The 22276-nt window shown below is 44.8% G+C and overlaps 1 protein-coding gene across 1 annotated transcript in view; it reads right to left on the reverse strand.

Annotated features, from left to right (window-relative positions):
• Positions 1-16101: 16101 nt before the first annotated feature.
• Positions 16102-22276, reverse strand: part of LOC146196503 (uncharacterized) — a 35426-nt gene continuing 29251 nt past the window's right edge. The window contains exons 9-10 of the mRNA XM_084598260.1: positions 18446-18772; positions 16102-16758 (exon numbers count right to left, since the gene is read on the reverse strand). Coding sequence (XP_084454386.1) covers positions 16625-16758; positions 18446-18772 — 461 coding nt within the window. The 3' untranslated portion in view covers positions 16102-16624. The remainder of the gene's footprint in view (positions 16759-18445; positions 18773-22276) is intronic.

Below are 22276 nucleotides of genomic sequence, written 5' to 3' on the forward strand. Positions count from 1 at the left end.
AGCAAAGGAGGGTCGTGGAGGAGAATCGAAGAATAGAGCAGAAAGCAGCGTACAAACAGCTGCTGCGGCAACGCACGTGGGAAACCAAAGCGAAGGAAAGTCAGGTGAGTCGGAATCGGCAAACCCAGCGGCAAGCAGCGCACAAACAACGCCTGCAGAAGCGGCGGCGGCGCGAGAGCCGTGCAAGAAAGGGATGACAGATGCGCGTGCACGCTGACGCATCAACCTTCGCAGGCACGGGGAAGAGTTTCATTGGATCATAGCAAAAGGGTGAGCAGAGCAGGAAATGGGGGGGGGGGGGGGGGGGGGGGCGATACAGAGCCGCCGCTCTCCTCGATTTGTGACGAAGCAAAAAGACAGAGGGGGATAGAAAAAAAAGCGGGAGGCCCGTCCGCGTGAGTTACCCAAGTCTTGCGCGCTGGAAAGCTTTCCCTTTGGCCGCCGTCTCCTCTGTGAAATTTTTGTCCTTCTGGGTAAAATTTATTTGAAGATTTCGTTGTAATGAAATTACAGAACCATTGAACCATTTACTTCATTATATTGAGGTAAAATATACATAGTTTCCAATAGGCATTATGTGATGTATTCCTTATAACTTCGTTATATCGAGGATTTCATTATACTAAAGTTCGTTATACCGAGGTTTAACTATACCTCACGACAACTTAAGTATTTGCTTTAGTGACCTTTTTGAACATATATGTGGCTTTCTCTATGGCAAAACTTGGAATGAAAGTAATGTTTTCCAGCCTGTTTTGTGACAAAAAAAAAAAAAATACAAATTTAATACTTGTTTCCAGCACTGTATAGTGCCATGTACAGACATGTACAGTTAGGGTTTACTGATGTGTGTACAGAGCGACTGTGTGAGCTTGTGTGAATAGTCATTTTTCTTGTTTGAAGTGAGCGCCAATTTTACTCTGATAATTTTGAATAGTTCCGACATGCAGAAATGGTTGAACAGCATAACACGCATTTTCAAAATCGTTCTTTTCTAACGCACACCACCATTACACGGGAAGGGGGAAAAGAGAGTGCACTGTCATGCTCATTGAAGCTATCTAGACCTTTCGCAAAAATGGCCATCCAAAAACTGGGGGAGCCAGCCTATGTGTAGAGAACACCTGTTGTGGGCCTGGTCAGATCTTCAACTGCTAGTCTTAACTGCACCTGCACCATCATGCAACTGCCGATTATAAGCGGCAACTTCACAGACTTCACCTGCAAGGTGTAGGCACGGCCCATGTGTGTCTAGCGTCACCCTGCATCAGGCATTTGAAAGAGGCACCCATCGTTTTGGCTTGTCCTTTTGCTCACACCATCAAGCTTGATTAGTGAATTTCATGTGAAGCTCAGGTTGGTCCCACGGATGTCATGGAAGCCGTACATCCTCCAATAGGTATATGTATGTTACAGGGGTGTAAGTGAAGCTCCATTCTGCTTTCCATGCAGCCCCGACGTTTTACTATCAAATTTATGTGAACACAAGAACGATGGCAGCACACCAGTGGCAGAGGGTACAATGCATCTTGCACTGGGCTTAATGTACACAGATGTTTTCAAAGCTAGGGAAGTGTGGAGCATAATAAATATTTGTTTGCTAGTATAAATTTAATATGGCCCACAGGCAATTGAAGGCTATTAATTGTGAAAAAAAAAAAAATGCACTGTGCATGTGAAATAGCACATCCTCCCAGGATTTTGAATCACCTGTGGAGAAAAAAGCGAGAGCAGCAAGCGAAGCAGATAGTGCGAACTACCGCGAACAGTTAGGAAACTTGTCCGCCTCAAAAAACTACACAAGTTGCTTAAATGCTTTTGCTTTGAAAACAAGCAGGTACGTCACCATTGAGTCCCTTTGTCCGTGACATACGTCAGGCAAAAGCATACTTGAAGCATTATGGGGTGGTGCGCCAAAGGTTCCAATCACTAGAAACCTTCTCAATGGTATCGGAAAGCCATACAGGGCCGGTCGTCAAGATGTTAAAACTGAAGCCCCAGCATTGCTCAAGCAGAAAAATAATAAAAGCAATGAAGTAAAGAAGCTGAAGGATGAAAGGCTAACCTTTAGTGCTGTTTATCCTCTCGAAGAAACTACCGATTAGTGCTCAGGAACTTATCAGCATGATGTAGGATCAAAAAAATTAGAAGGGTTCAACGCTGCTGAACCGAATATGTAGCGAAAGCATTAGCTGCAGGTGACCGAGCGTTCTTCTTCTTCTCCTTCGCAATTAGACGCGGCTCTCGCGCATGCGCATAACGGGCGGGGCACACACGCGAAACTCTGCTTTGACCCGCGTAGCGTAGCTTTACGCTACAAAAGGATATGCACAAGATAGCAGAAATGTCGTGCCCATTGCTAGTGGCACTGCCCGAGTACTTTGAAGTGGTAGACTCTACATTTCAATCTATCAAGTAAAAATAGGCGAAAGCTTCAGCTCGAACTTCGTTTTTTTCAGTTATGAGGTGCATTAATAAGCGCTCCGTCAGCTGCAACTTCGTTCCTAATTGTTGCTTAGGCCAGCCTGTGTTGTTTTAAACACCTTAAAGTTTTGGCTGTTGTCTTGTCAGAGGTGCGTGCGTAGCTGGAAAAATATTGAATGTTGCATAAAAAGGAATCAGACTGGGATGTTGTTTGTCAGGAATAGAAAATGGCAATTATCAAAGGCCTTTGAACCTAGAAACGTGCCCCAAACTATGCTCAGAATGCTCCAAAACTTTCCCACGCAAATTTCTTGCCAGAAGTATGCATAAACTAGTGTACCACGATACCGCACAAGGTATGTTAACGAAGTGACTACTTCAATATTTTGAGTACCAAACATTCGGGGTATATAGAGCATTTTATATAGAGTATTTAAATATTTCACCGAATAAAAGAAATGATTATATATTTGCACAAGCTTACAAGTTTAGCTTTGGTGCATTCTACACAAGTTTGCCATGGACAGGAACAGATTATGGGGAACTTCAGTCAGCCCATGTGAGAACTGAATGTTGACTCTTCGCAATTAGTTGCCAAGCTCTGCCAACCTGCATGCGACGCCATTCAGGGGCTTGTGACAAGGTGCATCTCATACAGCCGGCTGCTCTACCACTTGGAAAACACGGGTTGTCACATTATTTTGCACACAAAACTGATCTCATGATGTTGATATTACCATGTCTAGCAGGCTGAGCTGTCTTGCACATACTCAAACTGCCTGCTACAGTACCTCTAAATATATAAAACTTAGCTTTTGCACTTTTTAACTTTTAAAGCAAGATTGGAATCTGTACTTCCCCAGCTCATTTGAAGTTAAAAACAGGTCAAAAACGTAGGTACCAAACCCAACCTTGGAAAGGTTAGCCTGACCAATTAATGACACAGGCTGCATGATGCTAGTCCAGTCGACTCCTGTGAGTCATAGCAGGCATTCACAATCCTCCCGAGCTGTCTCAATCTCGTAGGCGACGTGATGCACATGTAGGCGCAAAATCAGAATAAGGGAGATTCAGTCATAGCTCAAACTTTCCAACGCCAAAAGTCTCGGCATGCTTACGATTTCCCCATCGCTGAAACATGCACACACACCATATAGCTCGCTTTCCACGTTAGTTTTTGAGTTCTCTATCACCATTTTTGTTATTACTTAATTCCACTATGTCATTTGTAAACTGTTTGTCCAAGCATACTAAACAACCTTTACAGGCACCAGGAAATTTTTGATTACTTCACAAAACTTCATTTTCAGCACCATTTCATTCAGCCACTGTTCTTCAGAATACAAGCTAGTGCGATGCTCTGCAAAACTTTGGGCAATTTTCCACAAAAATGTCAAGTGAATTTGTTTGCCAATCTTGAATATGTAAAATTAACTTCAGACCACATTGCACTGCACCATAAATAAAACTTTGTTCAACACTTACATGACTCACTTGGTGACAGATATATTTATTGAAGGCAATAAAAAAATTCTTTTGATATTTATGCTCAATTTTGTGAACGTCCTTTGTGAAAAATTTAGAGCTATGGGGGGTGTTGCTTCTGGACTGCAGTGCTGGTCCTCACTCCTGCAGAGCAACAGTGTGCTGGCAGCAAGGGAAGGAGGAGGGGGATGATGTACAGGGTCATCTACTTCTAGCTATAACACGGTCACTGCTTTCAAAGCAACATTGTGCCCGACGCAGGCACATATCGGACGGAGGCACAGAAGGACCCGGGCGTGTTGCTTCACATGGCCTGCCACTAAGCTCTATTGCATGGCCGGGTCGGACGCAATGACGCTTTAAAAGCAGTGACCGTGTTATAGCTAGAAGTGGACGAGGCTGTACAGCTGTCACAAGCTTCTGAACGTGATATGAAACCGAAAACATTTCTTGCCTCAGGAGTTGCTTCTATACAAGTTGTCACTGTGGCATGTCCTAACGAGAATTGAAAGTGAGAAAAATAAGTGAATCATGTCCACACCGGGACTTAAACCACCATCCTTCCATGCCCTAGCTGACTCTATGCTGACGTACCGAGAACCAGAACAGTCCATATTTCTCCATGTTTGGTGTAAGGACACCGGAGGGCACTGAGGAAAAGGGCAATGGTGGCAATAACTAAAACAGTGAAAAGCAAAAAGGAAAACTAAGAATAAAAGTAAACAGTAAAGACAAAGATAACATTAGAAAGAAAGTAGCAGCTTAAAAGCGAGAAAATTTGTACACATCTAAGAAAAACAATGAAACGCGGAATGAGCTCATAGCGAAACTAAACATGGAACTCGTGCTTTCGCACTTCCGCACATAAGGAGACTTAAATGCATCTCCAATTTTTTTGTTTTCAAACTGAACAGATAAACTGATACATCATTACTTATCGTTGCACCCAAAAACTAAGCTGTGAGTGTGATCTGTAATTTATTTCAAAAGCAAGTAATGCAGAAACACGAAAAAGCAAGGTAGTTGATTACAGTTAAAATTTTATTTTTACATACAGTGTCAAGCTCAACTTAAAATTCCAAACCGTTTCACTTTTTCAAAAAGAGAAATTCAAGAAGCATCTGGCATTGTCCACAAGCATCAGCACAAGCATAGGATCTAAAAGGATATGCACAAGATATAGAGCGAACATGTGCTGCTCGCTGATGTGAACTCCAAACTAGTGATGGAACTAAAGTGCATCAAAGTGGTACACTCCACATTTGAATCTATCAAGTAAGGATAGGCAAAAGCTTTCAGTCAAACCTAATGTTCAGTTATTACATGCAGCAGCAAACATTCTGTTCGCTGCTGGTATGTTCCAAATTGTTGCTTAGGTCATTTGCTGTTTCAAGCATCTGTGCATATTTTAGTCGTTTGTCTTGTCAGAAATGTGTATTCGGCAAAGCGTTGAACACTGAGCAAAAAGGAATCAAACTGGATATTTTCTATATCGGAAATAGAAAATTTAAATGATCAAAGTCGCTTCAAACTTAGAAGCATGTTCCAGAACATAACAGGAATGCTCCGAAGCTAGTTTTATTGCTCCGAAACTGCTCCAAAATGGATTTATTACTGCTCCCTGAGCTGCTCAAGCCTGCTTCCGCCACTGCACCATGAATCGAATAATATCACGTGGAACTTAAAAGAAAAGGCAGGGAAGCAATGAGTACAAGTGATTGATGTTACGAGACACATGCATGCGAGATGGGAAAAAAAAAAAAAAAGACATACATTCACTCCGAACAGTTGAGATACCTTGGATGGATTAAGCGTTAATAAATTTTAAAGCAAAAGCTTTACTGGCCTAGCAGAACTCAAGGTCATCGGCGGGCCAGATCTGACCTTCAAACAGAGGTGCGGTGGCGGTTGCTGTGCAGCTCAGGTTTCCATGGAGAAAATGTGACAGACACTGTGTCTTTCCTTTCCTCTAAACCAAAATACAATGTTAGCGTAGACTAGCAATGAACCTCCACCTGACCTCCAAAAAGGTGGTGCGACCTTGACATGATTATGGCGAATTCGAGTGGGAGAGCAGGTGCACTCGAGAGCACTTCGAAAGTGCTCTCAGACAAGCGGGCGCCCTCCAGTGAGAGAGCAGGAGTAGAATCACTGGCTTCCAATGGTAGAGGAGGAGGGCTTTTCCTCTGCCGAGAGCAGCCGAGTGCACTCCCGGCTGCTCCCTTGTCTAAAGCGACTGTAGAGGAAGTCACATGGCATAAAACGTCATATCCGTGCCATCTTCCCCCCCCCCCCCCCCCCCTTCCCCCGAGTCGGCGACGCTCAAAATGGCGGCTGCAAAGCGTCGGCGCTCGACAACTCTTTGGAATCAAGCGAATTTTCGTAAGGAGTAGAAAGCATTGCTCAGGTGCTGTATGCATGTTTGAGAGTTGCTGTTGACGTCAAAAGGGCCAAAGGAGGCAAATCGCCGCGCTGTGAGAACAAAAGTATACAAAACAAGTGGTTCTTCGCGGAGCGTTGGCCTCTCTTCGGGTTGCAACTGCCGCCGCTGCGGGCAGGCAGAGAATGCTGGGGAGAGAAGTGCGGTCACGTGGTCGTGGCGCGCTGCTTTTGACACGCAGAGAGCGTTCCCGAGGGAGGACAGTTACACCCTCGCTCGGCGTACTCCTGTACTGCTTTGCAATGCTCGGCGCCTCTGCTCTCATCCCCTCAACCGAATGCGTCATAACCGTAGGTGTCCACCATTCTGCAGTGTCCATCCAAAAAATCGCTACTCTCACAGCTTTCACTCGGATCACTAGCTTTAAGGAATGCTTAAACTCCCAAATTTTTCGCCAGTGTCTGCGATGGATGTTACACTATGCACTACACTGCATGAGACTTAGAGCATGCGCAGCGTGGACACTGACATATCTACAATACAATTTTTTTTTAACAATATTTATTGCCTCATGGCATCAATGAGGTATGTGATGAAGGATGGAGTAATGATTAAAAGAATGGAAAAAGGTTGGCTGATATTATGAAGTCCAGGAGTGAGCGATAATGTGGCCCCTGCATCCAGGCACTATATGAAACAGGATTGCTGGTGAAAGACCCGCTGCCGTCTAGTGCCAGATTCTTATAGGCTCTAGCGTTCGACAGTCCCACAGCAAGTGGTGAGTGTCGGCTTCAATATTTCCATCTAGGTCATGGAAAGAGACCTCGTTACTGAGGTAACTTCCGAGTTACCACATACGGAGGAATGATAGCATGCAGTGCCAGAGGTGTTCCTTTCTTGATAAACGAAGGATAGTAATGTCCAGATCAAGGAGTCGAATGAGCCTGGGGTCCCAAGACTGATTGTCGCTAAATCCGCATGGCTTTAATTGACTGTGAGATGCATGCTGCGATTCGGTGGATGTCTTGACGTATTACCCAGCAGCAACTGACATATCAGACATATTACCGCCACCGTATTGCTTGGGGTGTCCGTGCGGGCCGCAGGGTACATAGTTGTGGTGGCCACTGTGCAGAGTGCCTTTATATTCAAACTGCAACGAGCACAGCACAAAAAGATGTAGGAGGTTCCGTATGTTGAAACGAGACAATTACTCTAGACTGCTAAAGGTGAGCTGAGTGCATTTTACTGCCAGCAAATGTTAGAGCAGAGAGTGGTCACATTGCCTGACACCAGCCATGCCAGCATAACTGGCTGAGGCATACCCATAGTCAGGGAGCCTACCACTGTTTTTGCAAAAGGAAAAAGTCAAGGAAGAGGTCATTCTTTGAGTTTCCAGGAAGACATACCTCAGCTCACTGTCTGCTGCCGTTTCAGAAAAGCTTTTAGCGTCCTGTGCTAATGATGTGAAATGAAAAGGAAGAACGCCCTTGGGCTCTTTGTTGTACCATAGTTAGTTACACTGTTTCTGAACACCCCACCCCTCTGCTCCTCCTTAACAATCTGTGAACTGTGGGGTAATAATCAGGTGCAGTGCTAACATCTTCAGAGCTATTTGCGACTCCTCAAGTGAAAAGACGTGGCCAAGTTAACCATTGTGTTTTCCTTTACTCACAAATTAAACAGATAAGTTGTACAGCACGGGCGGTGTGGCCACAAATTATTTTATGCCCACTTATTATGGCCAGGTAAAACCAGCACTAATAGCAAAATGAGTCCATCCTGCTACTGTAAAAGAATGTTCGCAGAAAAGATGCGAGAATTTAGCAGACTTGACTAAACCTTTATGGGGTCATGACCCGACCAGGTCCAACACGTCAAATATGGCTTGGTAGCCGCTAGCAGTGTGGGCAACTGGAAGGTCCATTTGAATTTTCTTTTCAACTTCCTTTCTTGCTGTAGCATGTACATCAATAAGCTGCAGCCACCAATAGGCTCCACATTATTCATCTTATTTTTGGACGGTCTGAGGTTCCATGAACAACCCTCCCCACCCCACATTCCTTGCTATGCCCTTGTTATAGAGGCTGCTTCGAGATGGAACCGGGGCCGTATCCAGCGGAGGTTCCTTTCGGGAACCGTTCTCTTTCAAGATGACGTCAATTTGACGTCAGCAAGACAGCGGGCGCCACCTCACGGCGAAGACGGGAAAGACAGCGGCCAATCAGCGATGGCCCCAGATCGTAGGCGTGTCCATCACGAGCATGTGGCTTTTTCTGGTACCAAATACTTGTACCAAAGTGGTGTTAAGCACAAAATAAATCTAATAATTACATGGTAATGCAAACTAGTGAATAATAGACTGAAATATTCTTAGAAGCATCCTGTTAACAACTGCCAAGCAATTATCTTGGCTCATGAGTACCTTTCTTCGCCGCTAGATGGTGCTGCGCGCGCGGCGGCGTCGTCTGCTTTCTCGCTCGCTGTGAAGTTTTTGTAAGTTCTGCCTTTCGCACAGAGTGGCAAATATCCTAATAACGATGTCTACAACGCCCGTAGTATGCAGTCCGAATCACGCTAGCTCTTTGACGGAGGAGTTGCTGCCGCCGTTGCGAGTACGAACGAGCTGCTTGATACCGGCACCGCGCCGGCGCGTCCGCGCCTGCCTATGTAGCGGGGCAGCGTCCGTAGCCTTATCGGCCGCTCAAGCGTCGTGAGTATGCGCGACCTTTCCGTGAATAGCTGTCAATGTAGGACGCAGCCGATGACACATGGAATCCGACTGCACTCGACCCAGTCAGCCACCGTCTGCTCCCCTTCCGCTGATGAAGGAGGGAAAACTCAGTCCGCACTTAGGGACGCGAATTATTTGTCTCTACGACTGCCGGATTCAAATGGTCGCACTGCTGTTGGCCGAGCTCCCGATCGCTAAGTAGCGATCGAAGCGCGTAGAGCACCTTTGCTTCTGACGGCAGCCCGGCATACCCCTTCGTCCCCACTTCGCTTCGCGATCGGCACGCAGCCTTAGCCAGTGTTGCCGCAAAACCTCCTGCGACATGTAGAAGGCGTTGTCTCGTTTTTCTTCTTTTTTTTTTTTTTACTGCGTCAGTTTACTAAACCCGCAAAGCGCTGCCCAAAAAAGACACACACACACACACACACACACACACACAAAAAAAATGATACCACGGCCGTACTCAAGCAGCTGCGCGGCGCGCGCCGTCGCTCGACTACGGCCATCCCTTTCATGGATGTTAAAAGGCCATATCACAAGCCTTAGAAGCAAACTTCTACCATGGCTTCGAACAAAGACTGTTCTTTTCATTTCATTGAAAATGGGCAAGTTACATCACTTCATAAAGAAAATGTGATCTGCTCAAACACGCAGACAAAAAATCATGTTCATAAGATTATAAATACAGTACAACAAAGAAGACCATTTTTGCCGTCAAACCTGCTGTAGGCTGGTACAACGCTACAACACAAAACCACACACAGTACTGATAAATAGATTTAGAAAATGTACACTCGTTGCACAACACGACAACCTACAGCCACAATTCCATTGGGTAAAACTTTACTCTACATAAAATCAACATATTTTCGCACAGGGGTACCCCAACCTTCGCAAGAGCTTTGGCACACTGCTTACCCTTTTTCCACACTATATAAACTTGCTCGCCTCAGAAAACTGACATGAAACCTCTCAGGACAACGCTGTACAGGCGTACAAAGTGGGCTAGCTTAAATGTGAAGCAGAACTCAAGAATTGGCTCTAGGCCCATTTGTGGCTCAAAATCACCAAAGATGTGATCTGGTTTGTGCTGACACGGCAGTACAATGCAATCCTTTAGGCTGGAATTGTGCTTAAAAAAATGTCATGTTCTGACTTGTACATATACACAACCATTTTGTTTTGAAGTATACACATAAGTAGAAAAAAATAAAGAGAAAAGGAATTACGATGTTTTGGCAGTCTTGTTGCGCAGTATAAATATGGTAGAAAAGTATAAAAGCTCAACAAAAGAAAGTCACTGAAAAAAACAAAAAAAGAAAACTTGTTTGAGACTAAATATGGTTGCAAACAGAGCTAAACAACCAACGTGAGCTTGAATTAGCTTCCATTTGTATGCGGTATTTTTCTTGGTTATACTAGTAAGGATAATAAATATTGACACCATTGTAACAAACAGGTGAGCTACAACACACAGGCAATAACAGCCAGTAACTGCTGCAATGCATGTACACAACTTCTGGCAGTTCATGAGATGTAAAAACTGTTGGAAAGTGCTCCATTTCCTGCGCATTACTTGTGGCAGTTAACAAGTTAGGCGACGAAAGTCAGTCAAAAGGGCAGTGAAGTCAATTCTATGTGAATTCCATGCCATGCACACTCAGGTCTGATGCGACAGCCTCACAGTTTTCTTTCATGACAAAAAACAGGCCATTGTTAAAGCATTTCTTGCCGCCTAAATAGAGCTGATCACCCAAATTATAAAGTCAAGTATCCTGGTGCCTCTGGCTCGTCTCCTCTAGATAAACATTAAAAACCTAATTTTACTTACTGTAACAAGTGGGCAGAGTAATATTAGTAGACGCCACAGACCATGGCCTGTTGTTACCAACTGCCGTTTCTTAAGCTGTACCCTATTATAGATGAATGACTGAAAAAAAGTTCACCCATTTCATTTCTTTCACTCCAGATGCAAAGGCATCAACGGCAGTGCAGAAATCATAAAGAAAGGCAATAGCATCACTCCAAATATGTTCAGCAACACCACCATCTAGCAACGCCAATGGTACAAAACAACACGGCGACAGACCAGTCAACAGACTAAAATAGTAGTTATGCTAGCCTTGAGACAAACTGTACAATGATACTGTATACAAAAGGTGTAACGGTAATAATAATAATAATAATATGGATAAAAAAGGCCAATGTCAAGATGCATACATAGTACATTGCACAGCTGACATTTCCCAACAGCGTTTTGGACGCACCATTATAGCAAAAACAAAAGAAAAAAATATGCACACGAACAAATTGCACTATCATCAAATTTCACCTTCTCGGCACTGCTATAACTCAGTGGAATCCTGACCCTTGCACGCGCACTAGTGCACAAACTTTAGGGTACATATAGGTTGCCAAGTGTGCTGCGTCCTTGCCATTGCCAGGCAAGGTGGAGAGAGAAAAAAAAAACACACACACACCTGAAGTTGACATTACGCACATCGAAAACGTTCAAAACAGGAGCAGAAAAGCATTGCCACAACATGACATGCGACAATCGTGATATCGTGGTTGGAGAAGCAATTAAGGCACAGCACCTAATTATCGCTAGCTCTTCCCACTATTAGTTTAAACAGCGCGAACACGAAGACAAAGGACAAGATAAAAGAAAGCCGCAGTACAAGCGCTGACTCACAACTATGCCTAAGCCCTTCACTCCAAGGCCCAGATAAAAACAAACATGACGAAAATGAAACAATCACGTGAAACAACCCCTGGGTTCACCTGCTGCACAAAAAGTCACTCAAAAAAGACACCTCTTTGCCTGAAAGAGCAAGAGAAGTCTTGCTGACACACTTATTGTCCGTTGAAGTGAAATATGATTCCAGTATCTCTCTCGTCATCTTTTCATTGTGGCGATACAGTATCGGTCAAACTTAGGAGTGCACTTCTTCTCCTTCTTCACTGTTTCACATGAATGGCAATGTGATACCAGAAATGTTTTGTCCTTGCCACTTTGCAAGTTGTTCCGGTGTTCCTGTAGTCTCTTGTCAATGCACCGTCCTGTTTGTCCTATATAACAGGCTCCACAAGAGAGTGGAAGCCTGTACACAACACCTGTCTTGCATCCAACAAATGGGTTTCTATGTTTCATCCCACATTCTTGCTTCTTCGATTCTCTTTTCCTTTGAATAGCCGGGTAGCCGGGCAAATCCTCTTCATCTTGAGCGGGGCGGCCAATGCGACATCAACACCATACCTCTTGCCTACATTTTTGAGGTCATGTGAAATTCTGTGCACATACGGTACCACTGCAACCTTCCTCTTCTTCTCACTCATGCTGGGCAGGGATTTCAGTCTGTGCATTCTTTTAAGGCTCTTCAGCACCCAGCAACTGGCCTCATTAATAACCGGTTCCTGATAACCGGCCTTTGCAGTTCTTGTCACTTGTCTTTCAAAACTCTTGCCCATGCCGTGGTAGCAAGATTTCTTCAACGCATTTAATAAGCATGTGTTGATCATCCCATTGTTCACTAACTTGAAATGCCCCGAATTGGAGCTTAGCAAGGGCTTCACCGATCTCGGGTTGTATTTCCAACAAACATGATCCTCACCGAATTGAATCAATAAATTTAAATACTGTAACCAATCGTCAACTGGTTCTTCAACAGTAAATTCTAGCCCGGATCCACACTCAGTAAAAACATCCATAATGTCCCTCATTCGTTGATTGAATCCTTCACGGTCTGTGAATACTAAAAAGTCGTCCACATACCTGAAGGTGGAATGATGTAGGCCCTCCAAGTTATCCTTCAGGTGTCTGTCCACGTACATTAAGAAGATGTCACACAAGACCGGTGCAACACTCGACCCAATGCATACTCCAGCCTTCTGCGTATACAGCTTGTCCTTCCAGCCTATGAAGATGGACTCCAGGTAGATCCTCAAAAGTTTAAAGAAACTTCCAGCACTTACACCTGAGGCGTCAATGAAGTCACATTCATTATTGTCTTCAGTAATGCACATTTGAACACGCTTAAGGAGGCATTCATGGGGAAGGCTATAATACATATCCTTGACATCCATGCTGAAACACATTTTCTTGGGTTGTGTTCTTTGAGGAATTCAACAAGGGCTTCAGAGTTAGGTTGCCCTGGGGGTCTGATAAAGTCAGTGAGTAAAGGTGTTTCTGCAAATATTTGGAGACCAGGTGCTGCCACGTGCTCTTCTCAAATACGATGGCTCTGAACGGACCATCTCGTTTATGGGTTTTTGCCGAGAAGAATACCTCCAAATGTAATTGCTTGCATTGTTTCACCTGTTCACGTATCCGTTCAAGCCCAAGGTCACCTAGTAGAGCCATAGCCCTCTCTTTCACCATGGTCGCTTTCATAGGAAACCTTTTGAAATTCTTCTCAACAGCAGCCTCCTCTTTTTCTTGAAACTGATTCTCAGAAAAAATAGTAAAATACCCTTCTTTATCTGATAGTATAACTCTGAGGTCTCTCGAGGCCATCCATTTGGCAATAAAGTTAATAGGGCACTGTTTCCCCTTTAATCCTTCTTTTGTGTGCTCTAACACTTCCAAGCACTCACGGATGCACCGCGACCTATCAGAATCTTGAACTCTATTTGCAAAACAGCGTGACATGGTGAACAGGTGACCATGTCACGCTGTTTTGCAAATAGAGTTCAAGATTCTGATAGGTCGCGGTGCATCCGTGAGTGCTTGGAAGTGTTAGAGCACACAAAAGAAGGATTAAAGGGGAAACAGTGCCCTATTAACTTTATTGCCAAATGGATGGCCTCGAGAGACCTCAGAGTTATACTATCAGATAAAGAAGGGTATTTTACTATTTTTTCTGAGAATCAGTTTCAAGAAAAAGAGGAGGCTGCTGTTGAGAAGAATTTCAAAAGGTTTCCTACGAAAGCGACCATGTTGAAAGAGAGGGCTATGGCTCTACTAGGTGACCTTGGGCTTGAACGGATACGTGAACAGGTGAAACAATGCAAGCAATTACATTTGGAGGTATTCTTCTCGGCAAAAACCCATAAACGAGATGGTCCATTCAGAGCCATCGTATTTGAGAAGAGCACGTGGCAGCACCTGGTCTCCAAATATTTGCAGAAACACCTTTACTCACTGACTTTATCAGACCCCCAAGGCAACCTAACTCTGAAGCCCTTGTTGAATTCCTCAAAGAACACACCCCAAGAAAATGTGTTTCAGCATGGATGTCAAGGATATGTATTATAGCCTTCCCCATGAATGCCTCCTTAAGCGTGTTCAAATGTGCATTACTGAAGACAATAATGAATGTGACTTCATTGACGCCTCAGGTGTAAGTGCTGGAAGTTTCGCTAAACTTTTGAGGTTCTACCTGGAGTCCATCTTCATAGGCTGGAAGGACAAGCTGTGTACGCAGAAGGCTGGAGTATGCATTGGGTCGAGTGTTGCACCGGTCTTGTGTGATATCTTCTTAATGTACGTGGACAGACACCTGAAGGATAACTTGGAGGGCCTACATCATTCCACCTTCAGGTATGTGGACGACTTTTTAGTATTCACAGACCGTGAAGGATTCAATCAACGAATGAGGGACATTATGGATGTTTTTACTGAGTGTGGATCCGGGCTAGAATTTACTGTTGAAGAACCAGTTGACGATTGGTTAAAGTATTTAAATTTATTGATTCAATTCGGTGAGGATCATGTTTGTTGGAAATACAACCCGAGATCGGTGAAGCCCTTGCTAAGCTCCAATTCGGGGCATTTTAAGTTAGTGAATAATGGGATGTTCAACACATGCTTATTAAATGCGTTGAAGAAATCTTGCTACCATGGCATGGGCAAGAGTTTTGAAAGACAAGTGACAAGAATTGCAAAGGCCGGTTATCAGGAACCGGTTATTAATGAGGCCAGTTGCTGGGTGCTGAAGAGCCTTAAAAGAACGCACAGACTGAAATCCCTGCCCAGCATGGGTGAGAAGAAGCGGAAGGTTGCAGTGGTACCGTATGTGCATAGAATTTCACATGACCTCAAAAATGTAGGCAAGAGGTATGGTGTTGATGTCGCATTGGCCGCCCCGCTCAAGATGAAGAGGATTTGCCTGGCTACCCGGCTATTCAAAGGAAAAGAGAATCGAAGAAGCAAGAATGTGGGATGAAACATAGAAACCCATTTGTTGGATGCAAGACAGGTGTGTACAGGCTTCCACTCTCTTGTGGAGCCTGTTATATAGGACAAGCAGGACGGTGTATTAACAAGAGACTACAGGAACACCGGAACAACTTGCAAAGTGGCAAGGACAAAACGTTTCTGGTATCACATTGCCATTCATGTGAAACAATGAAGAAGGAGAAGAAGTGCACTCCTAAGTTTGACCGATACTGTATCGCCACAATGAAAAGATGACGAGAGAGATACTGGAATCATATTTCACTTCATTGGACAATAAGTGTGTCAGCAAGACTTCTCTTGCTCTTTCAGGCAAAGAGGTGTCTTTTTTGAGTGACTTTTTGTGCAGCAGGTGAACCCAGGGGTTGTTTCACATGATTGTTTCATTTTCGTCATGTTAGTTTTTATCTGGGCCTTGGAGTGAAGGGCTTAGGCATAGTTGTGAGTCAGCGCTTGTACTGTGGCTTTCTTTTATTTTGTCCTTTGTCTTCATGTTCGCACTGTTTAAATTAATAATGAATATGTACCAACTAGCCCAACAAAGTATCTTGGTAAGCTCTCCCCACACCTTTGTTTCACACAATGATGGCACTGTGCACGTCAGCCAGAACTATTTCAATATGGGTGCCGCTACTGAGGCTGGGGAGGTCAAAATAAGAACTTTACAGTTAAGCACAACAATTACGGACATACTTTGGCAAACCAGGCCATTAAAAAGAGAACAGAAATGCAAGCTTTGTGCTCTGACTGGTCACAACTGCACACACACACACACACACACACACACACACACACACACACACACACACACACACACACACACACACACACACACACACACACACACACACATGCGCGCGCACACACACACACACACACACACACACACACACACACACACACACACACACACACACACAGCAAGGTTCGTCATAACTAAGTAAGGCAAGTTAAGTGTCAACAGATTAAAATAAATACAATAAAGGCTTGGCTAGCACAAATACGCCGTCACTTTCTCACATAATATACACAAGCTTGAAAAAACGCATGCACCTTCAAAGGCGACAGCACTTTACAGTCTATGGCCTGAGTGTCAACACGTGGGACGCTGCAGTACAGTATGTAGCGTGTCTTTTTTTTAGAAATCAGGTCGGAAATATTTGAGAGAGAGGAAGGAAAATTAAAAAAAATGAGAAGACACTGATGCATTTCCGCAAGAAAGGAAAAATGCATCTCTCACACCAGTTTCCAAGTCCATGCTTCCTCTATAAACCCAGCATCTGTGAAAGCAATGCTCATAGCTTTCATCAAGAAGGGCCCACCGACATGACACTGTTCATAAGATGGCATATCCTTAACATGGTGGCAGAGGTAGTGCAGGCCCATAAAAGCACGCTGAAAAGAACAGACATATTGGGGCTCCTCATTGTCTCACAACAGTCATTTGCGATGAGACAAAGTAGTAGGCAAATAGAGATATGTTCAGTGTCATGCTTAGTCCCAGCAGTAGCCAGCTGAGCTTTGGTAAAGGCCACTTGGCAAACTTCTTGCTAGAGTCTGGTGAAGAAAGGAGAAAAGAGGTCAAACTCATTACAGCTCAAAATGTGTCAGTTGCATAGTTTATAGCGCAACAAGTCGCAACACACAAGACTCAAAGCTTTAAACAAGGGGTACAAGGATCCTGGCATTTTTATACTTGTGAGGTTTCAAATGGAGGTTGCAAGGGTCCTGGCTTGGTTAGGCTGACAGAACCTGGATATATTGACGAAATCCATCATGCTGGGCTAGAAGTACTTTTGCACTAAAAATAAACATGGCCAAACTATGCCATGCCTGGGATTCGAACCTGTGGTAGTGTGAACCACTGAGCGATAATCACTGTGCGAGAGAATATGCTATTGTAGCAACCGTGACATCTTGTGGTTAGCTGCCACCCTTTCATGCTGTACATTGCATGTCGTCATCTTCATAACTTCCATCCATGTGCATTGGATCCAAACATATCATTATCTCATTGCTTAATGAAGCTGCTTTAAACGATCCCAAAATTTTATACTTGTGACTGGGGACGTCATAAGGTTCCCAGTCAACAATTTCACTGCTCTTTGCCTGACCTTAAACTTCAAACCAAAAGTGAAAAATATTCCTTTATCTTTTGAACTGGTAACTCACATCTGAGAGATGCTCAACAATCCAGTTAATGCTGTTCATGCAGTATGCAACCAGCACTACTACCTATTAAATGTGTCTGCTTTCTCTGATGTGACCAATAGTAGTGGCAACTGTTCCATTAGTTAAAACTGCCTTATTTGTTGTCCACAAGTGACGCTGACATCAGCTGACAGCCGCTTTCAGCGCTGTTTGACAACTTGGGTTACACCGGCACTTTGCAGTACATGCGTCCTACAATTTAAGCATTTCTTGATTTCGGGTCATCGCTGCTGAAACTACATTAGCTAAAACTTGACCTTTCGCTCTCCAAAATTGTCAAAATCGCACTTATAAGTCCTGCAAATTCCCTAGGTCTATTTTTGACGGAAGGAGGCCTACGCCGACCATAAGTGCGAGAATATGAACTGCTTTCACAAACATGCTTTTCGAAGCAAACGTGAAATTGTCAGTGTTAGGCTACTGTCCACTTCTCTCAGCAGCTCTGTTCCACTGCACCAGAAAAACGAGACCTTCTCAGTCATGCCTCTCTAGGTGTAATTTCATGCCAATATAGTGTCAAAGTGTTCGACATGATCTGACGTTATACGAATTACCATACACTGCCAATTGTCGCCCTTTCTTCAAAAAAATGAATTTCCGAAATTTGAGGGTTGACTTATAATGGGAGCTGACCAATGTGCAAAAACGTAATTAACCTATATGCATGGCTAAGCGCGTATCCTGCGCATTGAGCTAAAATGTCAAGAATTGGGTAACAAATTTTATGAGGCAGAAAGGCTGGAGCCTAAGGCAACACAAGACTAATGATCCGTGGGCAAAACAGTCCTTTCTGCTTGGTCAAACTGGCACTGCCAACCAGACCCCTGTCTGGTTTGACACGGCTAGTTTTTGACTCTAAAGCATTGAAGGACTCCGATGCCTTGCTCCTTCCCCTCGTTCGGGATTTCACAGTGATCACATAAGACGATGACAATGTTAACACCCTCCACCCCACATGCAGCTCACTCACTGTAAAACAGTTTGGATGGAGAAGGAAGAAATCCAAGCAAGATGCTTCCTTGGGACCACCTACCTGCTGCTAGCCTGGTGTCTGCAGGCTTCCCCGTTGCCAGCGATGTCTGGCTGACGGAAGACCTTGCATAGCTGCCATTTTGAGCATTGCGATCGGGACTAGACATGGCTCCTCTGCTGGTGCGCTGCCTAAGTGTTGACGTACCATTCATCCTGGGTGCACTCGCTGCGGACTGTTGGCTATTAAACGGCCTGTTGTAGTCACTCGATGGACTAGCTGCAGAAGCTGGCATCCGCATGTCGGAAATGAAGCGGCCATCAGGTGAGGAGGAGAAGAAAGCATCCCTCTGCTTGAAGAACACCCAGTCTGTTTGTCGCTTCTGGCCAGCTGTGTTCAAGAAAAGAGAATAAAGAAAATGGCAATGAGGATTTTAAGGGATGCAAGTTTGCAGAAAACATTTTACACTAAGACCCCTCATTTCCATATTTCACCAATGTTTACCAATGTTGGTCATACGGCATGTCTCTGGCAGGTGATATGGCCAGGTAGTGATTGGTTGGTGCCTTGTGTTACGCCATGAGATCACGTAATTTTGGCCAAACTGGCAGAAGCTACCAACTTGGGCAGTAGTTTTGAGATGAGGGGCCAGACATGCTACTCCAAGGCCATGCAGGCATGTTCATACAGCTTGGTTAAAGCAGGGCTTCAAATCTATTTCAGTGGCCTTTCGCATAAATGTGGCACGTTACAACTGCATGCTAATGAGCATATGCGAACAGAAACTGAAGTGAAAACAGAAGTGGTAGTGCACCAAAGCATCTGGTTTAACCACGCTGAATTGGCTATATATTTTGTGTGGAAGTAGTTGTTCCAACCACTTAACTGAAAAACCTGGAAGCATGAACGGAGCTCTATGTGCTGGAATGAACACCATAAGACTGGGCAGAAGGCAATGCAAAAATAAGCGCTTGCTTTTTAGCAAACCCACACTTCATAAACTTTTGTCCAGGATGGTACAGAAACCTCAGAAGGAAAACTGAGCACACAAACGAACATTTTTTCTCCCCCCGCCGTGCTTTAGCATCATATTGTTACGGGGATATCCTTAATGTAACTGGCACTGCAATGGGCTGAATTCGACGCCAAGACTTTAGTACCGTGCAGCATCCACTCTGTCAGCGTCGTCTTCTTTCCCAACGCTTTGTCGTGCCCGCGTTCCTCGGTCGTCATCTTTATCTGTGAGCACATCTCGGTGGAGGTCGCGGGTTCGATACAATCTGACGCCGGATCTCCGCAGTGGCCGTCACCTTGAAACCGTCACGATGACAACCGACGTGGCTCCATCTACCTCCGCAACTCCAACCATCGTCGTAGCCCACCCCCGTGACCCTGGCCCATTCTGCGGTACAGATGAGGTTGATGTCGAGGACTGGCTTTCACTTTATGAGCGTGTTAGCCAGCACAACAGGTGGGACGCCACGCCGATGCTGGCCAATGTCATCTTCTATCTCACTGGCACAGCACGCGTGTGGTTTGAAACGCACGAATTAGATATTCCCTCCTGGGATGTTTGCAAACAAAAACTCCATGACCTGTTCGGAAAACCGGTTGGCCGTCAACTTGCCGCCAAGAGGGACCTCGCCACACGGGCCCAGACATCTATCGAGCCTTATATCACCTATATACAAGACATTCTGGCCCTCTGTCGAAAAGTTGATAGACATGACAGAACCTGATAAGGTGGGGCACAACCTCGCAGGCATAGCCGATGATGCCTTCAATCTTCTAATCTGTCGGGACTGTTCTACGGTTGACTCCGTTCTGCAAGTTTGTTGACGTTTCGAGCAGGCTAAACAAAGATTCATTGCACATCGCTTCGACCGGCTCCCCAACACCGCCCCTAGCTCCACGTGCAAGGATCTGCTGAGCCTAAGGCAGCCTTCCAACACTGAAAACGTGACCCACATCGTACGTCGCGAACTGGAAGCGCTCGCTCCTGCTGCATCCAACCCGCCCTCCTCTGACAGCAACCTAGCGACGATATCCCTCATTCAACGCTCGTCTGTCAGGAGGTTGCCAACATAGGTGTCCCCTGTAGCCGCACCGTGGAACACCAGAGGTCGAGCCCCGTCCCTCCCATGGTCGCCACCGCTACGCCTCGCAACACCTACACGGCACTCTACCGATACTGCAATCCTGATGAGTGCCGCACCCCTAACGATAGGCCGATCTGTTTCACGTGCTCGCGTATTGGCCACATCTCTCGCCACTGCCGCAGGTCTTCACCACCTCGACGTTTCACTTACGTTGACCGCTACTCAGATTATGGTCACCGGCGTTTCTCGCCTCCTTATGAGCCACCCCGCACCGATACCACTCCACCTCCTCCTGCATCCAGTCCAGACGATATGAACATGCACATAGCTCGGGAGCGTGATGGACATCTGGATGACCAGGGCTATGCTTTTGGTGCTTGTCTCATCAGCCGCCCAGACGAAGCAGTGCAGTTTTTCCACAGACCAGTTCTCCACTGTACACTTGGGGCACCCATACAGCAGCTCCTTTTCAGAGTCAAACAAAGATGAAAACTGCTTTCTCAGTCTTTCATAGCCATACTTGCAGTTTAGAACAGAACAACAAATCTATGTAAAGAGCATAATGCTTTGAAAACCCAGTTTCTCAAGCAGAGACAAGCAGACAGCTGAGGTTGTTAAGCTTACATTTGAACTTGCAAGCAATGAAACAGGAACACCACCAACCTTGCTCGCTGCAAGCAACTGCATCTGAGCACTCTCGGCCTGAGATACATTTAAGTCGGTACCAGAGTTTTGCATTTTCCATTCGTTGAGCACGCCTCATTGACTGAACATGGCCAGGTACAGTGAAATCTCGTTACTACAAACACTACATTAACAAATTTTTTAAGAATCCCCGGCAGATTTGCTATGTTTTGAATGTAAAATTATTTCAGAATTACGAATTTCAAAACAGCATATATTTCAGAATAACGAAAGTATTTTATTTCTTGTTCTATAATTTTGGAACATCAGTATTACGAATTCAGTTAAAATTAACAGCGCCGCAGCTTGCAACTCTCGCGTGAAACGAAACAGAAACTGCCGTTTCTGTGTGTATCGTCCGTGGGCTGTAGCTATCAACATCAGGACATCAGGACCAGCTTCTAGCGCCACCATGAAGCTATGGTTTATTACGCAGTAGCCAGCAGGCCTAGCTGCCTGCGTTTTTTTCTTCCTGTGGGCTCGGTCGTTCGCACGTGCGAAGCGGTATTTTAGTTTTTTTTTTATTTATTTATTCTTTTTTTGCCGCAGATTATCTTATTGCGAAGTTTGTGCGAGATTGGCGATATTAGCCAGCGAAGTGCGAAGAAGATATGAACGTAGCTGCTTTCACTGCAAGAAATCGACGCAGGGAAAAAGCGATTCGGCCTCTACAGACAGCGAGCATTGCCCCATCGACTGCCGCGATTATTATGAAAGACCGAGACAAGATTTTCAAAGTTCAGGGAGCATTGAAGATGGGGTCATAGAGACCTTTGATGTTTTTTTTTTTTGCACATGGACAAAGTCCGTACTTTCATCGCTCGATGCAATCACGCACGCAATGAGGTGTTCCGGAAAGTGGAAGGTGTATGTGCTGTAGTGGTGTAATGTAGTGCGCAGTCGTGTTTGCTGCACGTGGCAGAAGAAAATAATTGATTTCTTCAAATAAATCAGCTCTGAGTTAGTGCAACATTTTCACTTGAGGTTTTACTTGTCTACACACGTGCCTACTGCCACAGTACGTCATTTTCATACTTGGGTATGACCACTGGCTTATAATCGCAAATTTTTCATTACAACGATATTTCAAAATAACGAATGATTTTTTGCC

The sequence above is a fragment of the Amblyomma maculatum genome, chromosome 3, assembly GCF_055883805.1.
Source record: "Amblyomma maculatum isolate TAMU_Amacu chromosome 3, ASM5588380v1, whole genome shotgun sequence".
Lineage (NCBI taxonomy): Eukaryota > Metazoa > Arthropoda > Arachnida > Ixodida > Ixodidae > Amblyomma > Amblyomma maculatum.